The sequence below is a fragment of the Mugil cephalus genome, chromosome 15 (genome assembly GCF_022458985.1).
Source record: "Mugil cephalus isolate CIBA_MC_2020 chromosome 15, CIBA_Mcephalus_1.1, whole genome shotgun sequence".
Classification (NCBI taxonomy): Eukaryota; Metazoa; Chordata; class Actinopteri; order Mugiliformes; family Mugilidae; genus Mugil; species Mugil cephalus.
This window is the reverse complement of record NC_061784.1, coordinates 3,411,824-3,426,288: the sequence shown is the minus strand read 5'-3', so window position 1 is coordinate 3,426,288 and position 14,465 is coordinate 3,411,824. Positions and strand designations below refer to the sequence as shown.

At 37.7% G+C, this 14,465-nt stretch overlaps 2 protein-coding genes across 2 annotated transcripts; both read right to left on the bottom strand.

The window, feature by feature from the left end:
* Nucleotides 1-400: 400 nt before the first annotated feature.
* On the bottom strand, nt 401-4,888 carry LOC125021659 (odorant receptor 131-2-like). Its single transcript, XM_047607784.1, has one exon. It carries the CDS (start codon nt 2,217-2,219, stop codon nt 1,248-1,250), a length of 972 nt encoding a protein of 323 aa, XP_047463740.1. The 5' UTR covers nt 2,220-4,888; the 3' UTR covers nt 401-1,247.
* A 145-nt stretch (nt 4,889-5,033) lies between these two features.
* On the bottom strand, nt 5,034-10,995 carry ppme1 (protein phosphatase methylesterase 1). Its single transcript, XM_047607783.1, has 14 exons — nt 10,693-10,995; nt 9,732-9,825; nt 9,333-9,425; nt 9,101-9,158; nt 8,812-8,863; nt 7,868-8,022; nt 7,154-7,244; nt 6,944-7,009; nt 6,736-6,862; nt 6,524-6,653; nt 6,393-6,437; nt 6,224-6,288; nt 5,973-6,040; nt 5,034-5,710 (listed from the first exon to the last, which is right to left on the bottom strand). The coding sequence occupies exons 1-14, from the start codon at nt 10,776-10,778 to the stop codon at nt 5,707-5,709; spliced, it is 1,134 nt and encodes a 377-aa protein (XP_047463739.1). The 5' UTR covers nt 10,779-10,995; the 3' UTR covers nt 5,034-5,706.
* Nucleotides 10,996-14,465: the final 3,470 nt, after the last annotated feature.

The window sequence follows — 14,465 nt, the reverse complement described above, 5'->3', positions numbered from 1 at the left end:
TTAAACCGATGGGTATAAAACTGACATTTTCTTTTCATACATTTCAAATTCAGTTGCAGTTTAAGCACACCAACAGAACCATTTGGGAAGTTATTTCCCCCAAAAAACGATGCACTACAAAATTCAACTACTTTCAAAAGTTTCAGTAGTTTCAAAACTATTTTTTATGCTGATGTAAATGGGTTTTTAGTAAATTTGAATCAGGTTATGTCATTGAGAATGGATGCTTATTTTCAGAAATAGATTACATTTATTTATATTTATATCTGCTCTTTGTATGATACTTTTCAGATACATTTGTATATACACAATAAAATTACAAAAGTCAAGATGCTTTTAGTTTCAATAATGTTTTATTACACATAGGACAGAGACATTCATGAGTTTAACATGGATTATTTTCTTCTCTTCACTGCTAAATAATTTTTCGTCTGACCTCGGATTCATTTATTTACACAAAGTACAATAATAAAACAGATACAATAATGTGTTTGTAAAGAGATGAGTCTTCATATTTGAGGCAAAATGGCTTTTAATAAACTGCAAATAAATTTCATTTTTAATTAGAAATTACTTGTTAGATAATGAATGTTTTTTTCTACCTAGGTCACAACTAAAAGTTATGAGAAACACTTGTATTTATAATATAAAGTTACATAAGCAACACAGTCACACATTAATCATTACAATCTATGTTAATCTCTTTTGTGTTAAGTGTAATACAGAAGGATATATTTGTTCAGTTTGAAACCGCTATCAACAAAACATGATAAAATGTTTTAGTAGTAAATACATAAAAAAAATGTTGTTTCCCCTAAACATAAAAACAAGCAATGCTTCAAAATAATTGGTTTTGCTAAAAATGCCATGGATGATTTCACAAATTTCACAAAACCATTTGTCATTGTGACTTAGAGTGGACTACTGAACCTCAGCAAATTTGCTGAGCACACACTGTGGTTAAAGACTGTGTTTCATAGCCAAAAATATCACTGAAACAAATAGAAAAACAACAATTTGTGAAGACCTTCACAAAATGAAAAGGGCATTGTGTCTTTGTGATCACTAAATAATGGTTTGGACAGTACAACTCTCCATTGTACTCAAAAGTAGTCCATCAACGTATGTATGTATTTACCAGTAACAGACAAAAATAATGTTTTATTCTGACCAGAGACAACATCTCAGACATCTCAAAAATTACACAGACAACAAGTAAAGAACAAAAAGTGCACACAGTTATAAAATCAAAACTTAGGAAATGGCCTCACAGTGGTTTTAAGGCCGAAGGTAAGGTAATATTTGAACACGTGCCTGAAGGTTTGATCTCTGAGGCCATATATGAGTGGGCTCAGACACTTTGGGAAAATGATGAGACCTAAAAACAGGATGTACTGAATATGAATAGCAATGGCAGGATTTAGGTTCAGCAGAGCACTGGAGTTGATCATGTTAAACAGAGTGGAGGTGAGACACAGGCACAGCTGAAGCAGGTGCAACAGCACGGTCTTATGAGCTTTATCGGCATTGCGCACACTAGAAGAAGCTGACCGCGCGGTAATCATGATTGCAATGTAAGTGTAAATGATTATCACACTCACCAGTACAAAATACATGATGGTGAAGACTCTGTTTAAAGTTATATAAACCTGTACGCGGTAGACGCTGCTTCTGGTACAGACCCTTTTCACAGTGAAGCTTGTGTTCTCCAGACTGACAAACAGGAAAAACTGTATGCATGATTCCAAAGAGGCCACTATCCACATAAAAGCGATGGCTATAGCCGTCGTCCGGGATGTGGCTATGTTAGCGTGCCTTAGTGGGAAACAAATGGCAACGTATCTCTCCAAAGACATCACAGCCAGGTTGAGGGGAGACATTTTAACAGTGATGGCAGCAAGCAGCGTAAAAATGATGCAGACATAGCTGATCATCTTGACCATAGTCACAGCGAAGATGTACAGCAACATAGTCACTATGAGCTGCAGAGAATCGGTGAAGAGCAAATGACCAAACAGCATATATCTGGAGCACTCCAATAAGAGAGGCTTTCTCAGCAAGGCAAACACCATGACACTGTTCACGTACAGGAACAGAAGACACGGCAGCAGGGACAGCAGAGCTGTGACAGAAGTCTGAAATGGCTTTATGTGTACTTCTGTTGTGTCATTCATGACTACAGCTTCAGTCAGTGTCTGTAAAGGCATGGCAAGATACATCAGACCGATCCTTAATAAACATCATGAATAGTTTTGAACATTGAAGTGTGTCTAAGCATATCTTAGATTAACATGTGATGATCTGAAACACAGCTCCAAATAAATGAGTTACAAAACACACATGATTAGACAATATCACAATAAACAATATATGAAGAAATATTGACATTGAATCTATAAAGTTATTGTAAGTCTGAGACATTATTACTTACTTATCTCTGGTTTAGTTTGACAATGGAGTTTTAGTAGACAGGTGTGAGCAGAGAATCGTCCTCTACCCATCACAGCCTTTTTTATATAGAGGATCTTTGTCTTGACATCCCCAGACACGTCATTTTAACAACCAGTCAAAACTCTGCTTTGGTGGAAGTTACTTTAAAGGGGTAAAAGTTTGGGGAAGTTGTGTTTCCATTCCCATTTGTTATAAAGTATTCATGCTGGATGAAGATTAGAGTTGGACACCACATATAAATTATACAAAGGTAAACATATCAAAAACAATTGCTATGATACATAAGGTAAAGGATTCATTAGATAACGAAGCATTGCTCTATAAATAAAGTTTGATTGCTTGATTTATTTCATGAAATAAAAAAAATAAATACAAAAACAATGTTACATTTGAAATGTATTTCCCTGTGGAAACATAGTGAATTATATTTATCATCTTGGGGTTACATCATTTCACTAAAGACTTTATGTATCACTCAGTTTGATGGAAACAAACACATTAGACATCACTCTTGATGTTAAAATTTTGCCGGGCACATGAGGATGCAGACGTTCAGCAATCTGGATCAATCAGTGCTCCCTTACGTCTGTTCCTTTAAGAAAACCCCAACATGATCTTTTTAAATCAGATTAACCAAATCAGATTAACCAATAAATTAATGAGGATGACTCACATTCTGCTGGCATTTCTTGAAATAAGTTTTGCTGATGGGAACAACAGATGTAAGGGGACACAATGGATGCCAAGAAGTTCTGAATCCAAGATTTTTGACTCATTGTTTCTGATAAGCTGGAAAAGAAAACAATGTAAATGAGAACGAGATTGTTGCCCACTGATATCGACTGCATGTGGGATAGAATACAAATGGTTTAAACCTTAGGCCTGAGTTACATTGTCAGAAGAAGGCCACTTATGTTTTATGCTGTGCAATAATGTCACTCACAACTCTACGCCGTCGACCTCAGGGCAGGTTACATGAAACCCTTTTAGACCACAGGTCATTAGACTTCGCGAAATTAAAATACTTATTCTAAATCAAAACGAATAGCCACATGCTTTGTTTCCATGGCGATGCCAGGTTTCTGCTACTGACAGAAGAGAATTTGTGTTTGCCAGTCATATTGTGGAGATGAACAATGAGAAAACATGAGTAACCTGTTAAATGAGAAAATCAAGAGCTTCACCAACACTGGTCGAGAACTATAATGAAAAGTCTGTCTAAATATATGGTCAAAGCATGTTTATGTACTTTTCCATCCTATATTCATAAACGAAGAATCTGTGTCCGAGGATAATTTTTTCAGTTATTTGTTAATGTATGTTCAGATGTAAGCATGTAAATGAAACACACTTTAATTAGCATACTGAATGTCAATACTGGCCTTTGTTAGATTTCATGTGACCCATGTTGATATTGTCCATCTCTCTGGACCACCACGTTTATAGCGGGATTCTTTGGGTGCTATAGGTTGAGAGGAGGGATTCTACAACATGGGCAATTTATCATGATTTTTTTTAGCTGTTCCTCAGCAGTTTTTGTGCTGGGGGCGGGTGATGCCATCGAGGAGCGCTGTTGCCATTGGGTGGGGGTGCACGGTCAGCAATAAGATTTTGTGCGGGATGTGTCATCCAAATGAATGCCAGAACCAAAGGTTTCCCTGAAGAACATTATATTTTACTAAGGTGATCTGTCATTCACTTCACCTGTTAAGAGGTTCAATGCTGTGACAGATCAGTGTAGCATTTCAGCACCACAGCACAGCGGACAGCTCCTTTATGCTCATGAGGAATTTATATAAACGACAAATACATACAAATGATTGACTTGAGACTATCAGCACAATGTTAAAAGATGATTTATAAAACTGGAAACAGGAAAAACATGTTCGCTGCATTAGATTAGTGGGGAAATATGGAAAATTCTCACTTCCCTAATTCCCCTTCATCCCACATTTTTCAGGCTTTATTGAAAATGTGCATAATGTACAAATGTAATTTCTAGGCCTCAAATGATGCAACCAACAAACATGTCCCCGTTCACCACAGCACGCCTCAGCTGTGTTTACAGACTGAACTCCCCAAAAGATCTCTGACGCTTTAGTCCTTTGGAGGACAGTCATTAAGGTTCATCAATAATTCAGATGTTTATACTGCACATCTTTGCAACATATTTCAGAGTGTGTTGTTCCACAGAGGGACAATTAAAAGACATCTTTTTGTTCCATGGAGTATATGAGGCACACAAAGTACAAGATGTCCTCCGTCATAAACTAAAAGTATGCCCTAATTAATGTGAGATCTTGTTCTGAAGTTGTGTATAAAATGTAGGTGTTAGTTTTACAGTACATCTAACCTCATTTTCAAGTATAGTTATTAACTGCATAAACAAAACTCTGGTGTTACAGATTCTAATAAGGATTATAGTGTGACCAACACATGAGATAATGAAAAACTAGAATACTCTATGACTGATGAGACTTGTCTTATGATATGGACAACATCGATCCCATTCTTTATGCTACGTGATGCAATGATGAAGCACATCTGAAATGAACATGACAGAAGTCCACGCACACAATATAAAACTTGGTTGGCATTGTTGGCCGCATCCATCTTTAATCATAGTTTAAATTCAAACCTTACAAACACATTAACAATGATGCAATCACTCAAAACAAAACATTCAAGGTCCAGTGAGTAGGATTTTGATAAATCAATAAGCCAAAATCAAATTTAGTATACTGTTTTCATAAGTAGTGTAACAACAAATAGTTTTTGCTTAGAGTGAACCTTTCAGATCCACAGGGAGCTGGTCCTTTTCCACAAACTGCACCTTATTGCACCTTGTTTCTGCAGTAGGCCTGAACGAATGAACCAGACACCAACTCTAGAGAGGGACTTTCGTGTTATTGGCCGCCATCGTTGGTACTCCGTAACTTCATCACTAGACTAAATCCTACTAAATGGACCTCTTTCACAAGGAGAGCATGGTATCTCAGAAATTAAAAAAATATATGTAGTAAAGGAAAAGTACAGTTCAAATATTTTAAAAATAAAAATAAGGCAAAGCTGAAAGGCAAAATATATCTACATAACAAAAGCACAATAATAATAATAATAATAATAATGATAATAATACTACTAATAATAATAATAATGTTATATTTTCCTTAATTTGCTGTTAAATTGGACAATGATGAATCTTGAAACATTTCTTCTATGACTGCTGGCTATGTTTAGGCTGAAAACAGGAAATTAGCTGTAGAAAAAAGAGAGTGGAATAAAAATAAGACAATGTGGATTCGTTTCAGCTGAACTTGTTCTCAGATTTCATTTGAGTCTCAGAGAGAAGTAGTTGTAGCTAAATAATAAACTAATTTCTGTCAAACCCTGCTAGAAAATGTTGTGTAATGTAAATCCAATGATGAACGAATAATGAATAATTTAGTCTACAGTCTATCATTAAGCTACATATGTTCAATACATGTGTTGTTAAGATTCTTAGTAGGAAGTTCACTTACCACAGATACCCTTCCTTAAACTCAGTGAATTTGTGCCGGACCATAAATGTTGCTATAGCATCTGCTACCTAGCAACAAACGGCAAGAGGTTAAAAAATAGCAACAGACTGAATCTGGATCACACTGGTCCATGTGACGAACACACACAAAACCATACTGTGAAAACAGGCACACGCTGTACAGCGACTCTGTTATCAGACAATAAATTAAAAATAAAAATAAATAGAATTAATCAGGTATGGATCACTTACTTTCTCTGGTGCGTCCTCATGAACCGCATGGCCACACTGGGGGAGGACCTGCATCTGAAATTTTCCTGTGTACAAACAATGATTTTTTATTAGACTTGTGTACTTTACAGTGTTAGACTACAGACAGACATGGAATAAAAATGCATCATAAACAATCTGCGTCCTTTACCTTGCATCTGTCCAATAGTAAGGTCTTTGTCAAGCCTGTCTACTCCTGTACAAATGGAACAAGTCAGGGGTGAAAATGTGCAGTCAATAAAAATGACTATGTTCCCTATGTGACACAGAGAGGGTTCGAACCTGCGAGCAGGAGCAGCTTTGGCACAGAGCAGGTGAGGAAGAGTGCGGACAGACCTCTGAACCAGCCGTCCCAATATTTTTCTGTCTTTGAAAGTTCAACTCGCCAGGTAAAGATGCTCTCCTTCTTAGTCTGTGGAGAAAGTTGTTGTTTTCAACCTCTTTCCAACACTCATCAGTTACATAAAAACAAAAAACACTGAAGGAGACTGAACCTCTTGGTCGTCTTCCTTCATTCTTTTCTTGTTGGATTGTTCTTCCACTTCTTCATCCTCCTCTTCTTCTATAATACCTTCACCAATGCTGTTGGGGACGCCTGGACTGCTGGTGGATTCTTCACATCTGCAAATGTCGGAAGTAAAATACAATAAATGAAACACACAGTCACTATTAATGTTCAGACGAGAAACCGAGTGGACGTACTTTTTTACTTGGCCGCCCATTGACACCCGCGCTGACTCGATGTTTCTGATCTGGCCGCTCTTCACACTGAAATCAAAGTTTAGGAACAGAGAGAAAGACTGAGAGTCCAGACTCTGGAAATAGAAGCAACTCAGCCGAGAATGCTGCTGAAGTGCAGAGGATCATAATCTTGTCTCATCATACTTTGGAGAAAACTAACTTAATGTTTACCTCCATTCAATGGCATTCTCCAGAGATTTAAACGTCTTTGGACGACTTCTGAGGAAATTCTGCATACTGTTCAAAGCATCCATTGCTGTACCTGAATGAAAATGACTAAATTATTTGTCAGTAATAAATCAAGTAATATAGAGCTCACCATTAATTTTGACTGACTTTATTTTGAACATGTAAGTAATGAAAACAAAGTGAAAAGGAAAACAGGTAAAAAAGAAGAAAAATAGTGAAAAACCAGGGCATGTAGAACAAGAAGAAGACAAATAGATAAATTAAAAGCAAAAAATGTTTCCACGGGCTCTAAAGGGGATAAGAGGAAGCAAAAACTTATCTAATACTACCCCTTAACTCAGTTCTATTTAGACAAGACAGTCAATACATTATTATTGACATATCAGTATATATAGTAAAATAGCTATAGTTACTATAATTGTACAGTACTCTCAAAATTTAAATAAATATAAATAATAATTATAGTTATATAAAAATAGAAATAATTGGATATAATATTATAAATACAGATACCATGTATGCTATATTTCAACAATTTTGCATATAAATGGATAAATATTGATACAGATACAAATATGAGCATATGTTTTGACTTTGCTTTACTACGGTTTGTTTTTATTCGATATAGTTAATTAATATTATTGAAATTCCTGACCATTTAAGCAGTCAACGTATGAAACGTGAGAAAAATCTTACCCTCCACAACGTCAATGACACAGAGACCAAGCAGGGATGGTACATGATTAGCTGCGGCTGTGTGAACTGCAATGGCTCCACCCATACTGTGTCCAATGATCATGATTGGAGGTGGGTTCTCTCCATAGAGTGCCTCCACCACTTTGCCAATGTCCCTAATGAAAAACGAATAAATTCGCAACTTGTTAAAAGCATGTTATAATCTGGACTGAGTGAACATCTTTCAACATAACCACAGGGACCAACCAAACACCAGAAGTTATTTATTCATTTCTACTAGAATAAACTCTGAAATCATGACTACTTAAGGATGCAGCTAGGCATTAAATATTCACTACCATTAAGTGGGCAGCTGTACATTATTTGACTTCCATTAACCCCATCACCAAAAAAATGCAGGTAATATCACTACCTTTGCAATTAAGCACTTATCTTGGTCATTCTAAGGGTAATATATTGTATGAAGGAAAAAGTAAAGAAAAACATAGACTGAATTATGAAATTGCATAAGGAAAACTGTCCTTTAAAGTATTTTCTTTAAGTGGGATGTAGTATCAGCCCTTTGACGCAGGAACTTGCTGTGATTTCAAAACCTGATTAGAAAACATTCTGCTGTTCATTTTGATGCACACTGAAATGATTAGGACTTTGTGATGTATTTAGCTGACCAGCACAAGTGTGAAAATGTGTGAAGATGATATGTCTTCAAAACAAGTATAAATATGAGACTAGCATCAGTCCAAAGCTACAACTCCACTCTTTTATACATATGTTACATGTCAATGCAATGATGAGTTACGGAGCGATTCAAACAAGACTAATGGGTGTTGACATGAATGACCGTGAATCATCATGGCCCTTAATGGATTCCCATGTTCTGGTGAAACTTAAAAAGCTATGGTTCCACACCAGTGTCCTGCTTAGCTGTTCAAATAAAAACTCACTTGGCCATCGTGTCTGCCGAAAGATCTTCAGGATTTTTCACTTTGGTGTCGCCTATAGATGATGGCAGAAAGAGAAATTTCAGAATTTGTTCCATCTGATACCAAATGATACTAAATAATACATGAGGAGTTTTCCTCTGATGAGACGGTGATCAAGCTGCACTGGTAGAATGAATCTGTTGATGTCTGTATGTGTATGTACTTTAGGAAGCTCTCCATTCTTTAAACAATGTTAAAACTATGAACAAAATAATAATTAATGTTGTATCCTACAACCATTTAGCCGTACCATGACCCCGAAGGTCCATAGCCACCACCCTGCAGTTGATCCTGCTGTATATGACGGCCTGCAAAGAAAAATACAGAAACTATTTAAATAAAGTAGCATGCAGCACATATGGTGGGATAAACAACTTTATAAATATACCACACAGTCTGGTAAATATTTTGACACACATTTATCAGAGCGAAGAGGTTAAAGAGTTTCAGAAACTTAAATAATAACAGTAAGTAATGCTTACAGTAAACACTGCCCAGGAAAGTGCAGAGTGGCCTCCTCCGTGGAGCAGGAGCAGCACAGGACCATGGGAGCCACTGCAGTAAATTCTGAAAATGTTCAAGGTAGTCAAGAAGCACAAGCTAGAGCTGCGCAAGAGTCATAAAGTAAATACATTCCTCTCAAAACGGACATAACGTTAACCCTATGAACTGAGAGTAAATGTGCTGCTGCAAGTTATATTACACATTGCCCGTTTCCCTTTCTACTTGTGACATCTTGTTTGATGACATCATCACTCTTGGAGTCTAACCGCCAAACTTTTACTTTGCACGCTCATCTTCATGTTTCCATCAGTGTACATGTACATGCTCCACCTACTTGATTTCTCCTTAATGAAATAAAGATTAGCAGTCAAGGATATATTTTTGCCATTTTCATTTTCAACCTCAACATCCTCCATGGTTTCAAAGTACTGACTCCAGGCCAGGGGGGAGAAATCTTTCTTCCTTCCAGGTCTGTGAAAAAGAAGACATAAATCAGTTTTGTGTCTTGTGTGTTCCAGTATTCCAGCAGAACTTGCCAGTTCATAACATACGCTAATGAAAACAAATGTTGTAAATCTAAAAAAAAGTGTACATGCGTCATCGCAAGACAAAAATCTGTGGACCAGGACGTCTCTGTTCAGGGACTGATTCATCTCTCATCGCTTTTTTACTTTGTCAAATAATAGTGACACAAGGTGATCAAGTAATTATGCAATCAGCCATTGCTCCAATTTTGTCATCTACTTAAAATATCCTACAAAAAAAAAAAAAACTTTTTATTCTACATAAATGCTTTCTAACACTGGTAGCTTTACATTTAAACTAATAGAGACATATGACTCTGCTTACACACATCTCTAAAGAAAGCATGGATGGAGGTTTACTCGCAGTTAGAATATAAGATAATACAAAGAAGGCATGTACGAGGTACGAACATGTTTACACATCTACTTTGACGTGGTGATGTAAACAAGCCCTGACCTTCATTACACTATAGCTGTGCAAACGGAAATGAAGGCTCAAAACCCTGCAGCTAAGCCTGTTTGTCTAATCTAGTTTAGAGAGTACTAGCGCCGGGTGTATGGTTACTAATGTTAAAGTCTTGCGTATATACACTAACAGACGACGCTAATATATTTAAAATGCGTATATAGCAAAGGCCAAGGCACTTATATTATCCGACAGTGATGGCTCAAACTCTGGTAGCAGGAGTAGCTCATTTAGCTCATTTAAACGAACTGTACAGATATGCGTCTGTTCTGTCCCTGAAACCAGCTGGTGTGACGGTGGACAAACCTTCCACAGCAGACAGCCTGCCAATAACACTAGCCAACTCACCCCATTTTCATTTTGGAGCCGGACTGAAAACCACCTGCCATAGGAGGTCTGGAGGCTAACAGGTTCAAATGCAGTCGTTTCTCCATGTCTTTAAAAAGAGGGCTCGGTCTGCGTCAGGAGCTGGTTAATATGCCCTCCCCTCTCTTTCGCCGCATATGATTCCTGCGACACCCACACGGAAGCTTAGGCAGACATTTGACAAATTGCGTTTGCCTGGCAAGCTAACAGCTAGCGCTCTTCTTCTGCTGCTGCTGGGATGATGTTGTTCCGTCTCCTCTTCTTCTTCTTCTTCTATTTTTGGTTTTCTTCTTCTTCTTCTTGTTTAACGGCGGTCGGCATCCGCCTCTTCGGTGCATTACCGCCACCCTTTATTACGGAATTTTGTCTCGCAGCAATAATTTTAGCTGCGACTACCGAATTAAAAATAAATAAATAAAAATACTTAACTGTAACCCTCGTACCCAGGGCTGGACTGAGACAAAACATTGGCTACAAAACACTATAACACTATAAAAACACTCTTTCTTGTGGCAATGCTTGTACACTGCCTATATACTGTATACAAGTACACACTACTGGTATATGTGTACTTATCTAATAAACTTACCTACTAAATGAACTAAATGAATAAAATCAAACGACTGAAGCACTAGGCTCTGTGGTTACTGATGCCTCCCAGTGGGAAGGAAAGGTTTGGGGTCAAGTCCAGCTCAGGCCTTTCTGGGTGGAGTTTGCATGTTCTCCCTGGGTTTTCTCTGAGTACTCTGGTTTCCTCCCACCTCCATAGACATGCTCATCAGGTTATTTGGTGATTCTAAATTCACTCCTAAGTGTGAGTGTGTGATAGACTGGCAATCTGTCCAGGGTGTACCCCATCTCTTGCCCTATGACAGCTGGTATAGGCTCCAGCAACACCTGCAACCCTAGTGAGCATAAGTGGTAGTAGGAGATGAGATGAGGTGAGACTGAAGCACTAAGATCACTATCACTAGTAGAACATCATACAAACCACACCGTGTTAGCTAGCATGCACAGCTAGCTACATTGTTAAATGATAAACTCCTAACTACCGACTGTGTTAAGAGTTAGCAAGCACAACGAAAATAAGCTATCAACCGAACTTGATTCATATCTGACCCAAGTAGACTGCAGTTCATCGCTTCATACCTGAAGTTCAGATATCCTCTCATGGGTCTCTCCTCCGCCTCTCCCCCTTCCCCTCATCCACCTGGCGGCCACCTCCACCATCGCCACCTGCTAGAGGCTGCTCCATAGCCACTAGCAAACACCAATGTTATTTTTACTGCATCTGCATCTGCCTCATGGACTTGTCTTTCTTTATCCCTTATTTTTTTCTGTGCCTCCTTTCCTTTTTTTGCTGCTCTCTATTTGATGAATCTACTCTCTCTCTGTATGATTTATTGATCGTCAGCTGATGACTAGTGAGCCACCTGCCAGTTTTATGTACCAATAGGCATTCATGACAAATACAATTAGTATTAATATTAGTACCATTAGTTAAAAAATTTCCTAACACTTTTCGCACAGCCCAGTCTCATGCTCCCCAACTAATTTAATGTATTATTCAAAGAACAATGCCCTAATCTCAGCCTCATCAGTACCACCTCTTCTTTATTTCTTCCTCCTTCACTCAAACCTTTAACACTCTTTTGCACTTGATATAAGTGCCTTCTTTTGCTCTCTGTATCCCACTCTTCAATTCTGACTTAGAAGCACTTTTTTATTCCCTCCCACCCCCACATGTTCCTGAACCCAAAGAAATGCTATCTGATACCATCGAATTGTATTCCATCGAAATTGCATCAACCTAAGTCAAGCAAAAAACTGCCAAATCACTTTATATCCACTGAAGATAGAAAGAGATGTTTCATATTGAAGCTACATCTGTTTGTCTAGTTATAAAAATGTCCCTACCCCGACAGATTCTACAACTTGTCGTATCAATATTAAATGACAAAGCCATCAGTCCCAGAAACCTGCACACCAGTACATTTGATGATAAGTTGACAGTACAGCTCTTGAACACAAGGTGTCAGCAGTGCACTCTTTACCTGTGCCAGATGACATGCAGTTCACTCATCACATTTAGTGCCACACAGCCTGTCAGAAGTGTGATGTGGCTCAGAGGGAGCTTGATCTGTTTTAGCTCATTTATGTACAGGGGTTGATACAGGAGTACAGGAGTACAGGAGTTCACCAGGCAGAAAGGTTCTGATGAAATATGGCAAGTAAGGATATCACAGTAACTGCAGAAATTAATAATAAAAAGGGTGTGCTATCACTGGAGTGTGTTTATGATCCCGACACTCTGATCCTGATCATGAACACTAAAGCCCGTTGGAAGATATTTGAGAGACTGTAAATGCAGTTACATAAAGAATTCTTATCACAGCTGGTCATCATGCAGACTTGCTAATTTGAAGGGGAGAGCCAGGGGAGAGGTCAGGAAAGAATGGATCTCAATAGACATGTATGTGAAGGTTCTCGGTTATCCAGGTCATGGTATTTCCAAAAGCTTTAAGGGAAGGCAACTGGACTTGTAGCTTGAAGACGTTGTCGCCACTCATTCATGTAGCTTCTTCAGTTCTAAAGGACTGGCATGGAGTTGGGCTCAGATACAGTTTTATGTTAAGCACTGGGACAAAGGTGTCTTTAGTAATACGACTCAGGTGTTAATTACGTCTATTCAAACAACGACAAGCATGCTATGTTAGCCTTTTCTGTCCTACCACCGCAACAGATGAACCTTCAATCTTTCCTCTTGTCAGCATATATGTCAGCACAGTGGAATTATAGGTTCTCAGTCATGCAGGTAATGGCATATCTAAAAGCATTAAATAAAGGAAACTGGACTGGTAGAGTCTCTTGAAGCTTTCAAAACATAGGAGAAAGGAGAAACACTGTTTAAAACAATGTTGTTGTTTTAAAAAAAATACATACGTCAAAGAAAACACCATGGGAATCTTAAATTATGATTTTTTTGTATTAAATGCATTATTTTTTTTTAAATGTTTTTCTCCTGCTTCATATCTACAGTTTTATTTTGAAATTTTAAACCTTACATTCATTATGTAACTTGTATTATCTAACTGTTGTTTCTTCGAGTAACCTTGTCTTTGAAGTTACTTAGCCAATTGAGCAGCTTTAGTATTTTGACTAGAATATTGTGTGATTATGTATAATATATCTTTTACACTTGTGCTGGCATTCGTTATTAACGAAATGTATGAGTTATTCAAGGCTTTTTAATTGAGTGCCACAGTTTTCTCTAGTAGAAGCTGGAATAAAAACAGAACTTTCAGACCAACAATAGCAACCAAGTATGAGCTATTAGCAGATTGATGAGTCATTCCTGGTATGTGGGGGCATTTGCTGTGTGCAGCAAAACATCTGATCACGTGTGCTGTGAAATACTGTATGTCAGAATGTATTCCAGAGCTGCTGACGAGGTTGGAAAGACACTAAAAGCTTGAGTCAGGCTTTTTTTATTTGAATTTTTTTTTTACAGTATTTTTCCAAACAGTATAAAAAAGAACATTAAAAATGACAACTGAGAGACTGATCACCATCAGATGCTTGTCCAGTGTCCTTATATTTGGGACTAAATTAAAATTGGGACAAAGGTGAATCAGTGTCTGAATGAAGCAAACAGATCCGTCTGGTCACTCCACTGCGCTCCAGTAACCTTTAAAAGACGCAACGGCTCACTCTATTTATAGGGTAATGGAGATTGTCTGTTTCAAGATTCGCAG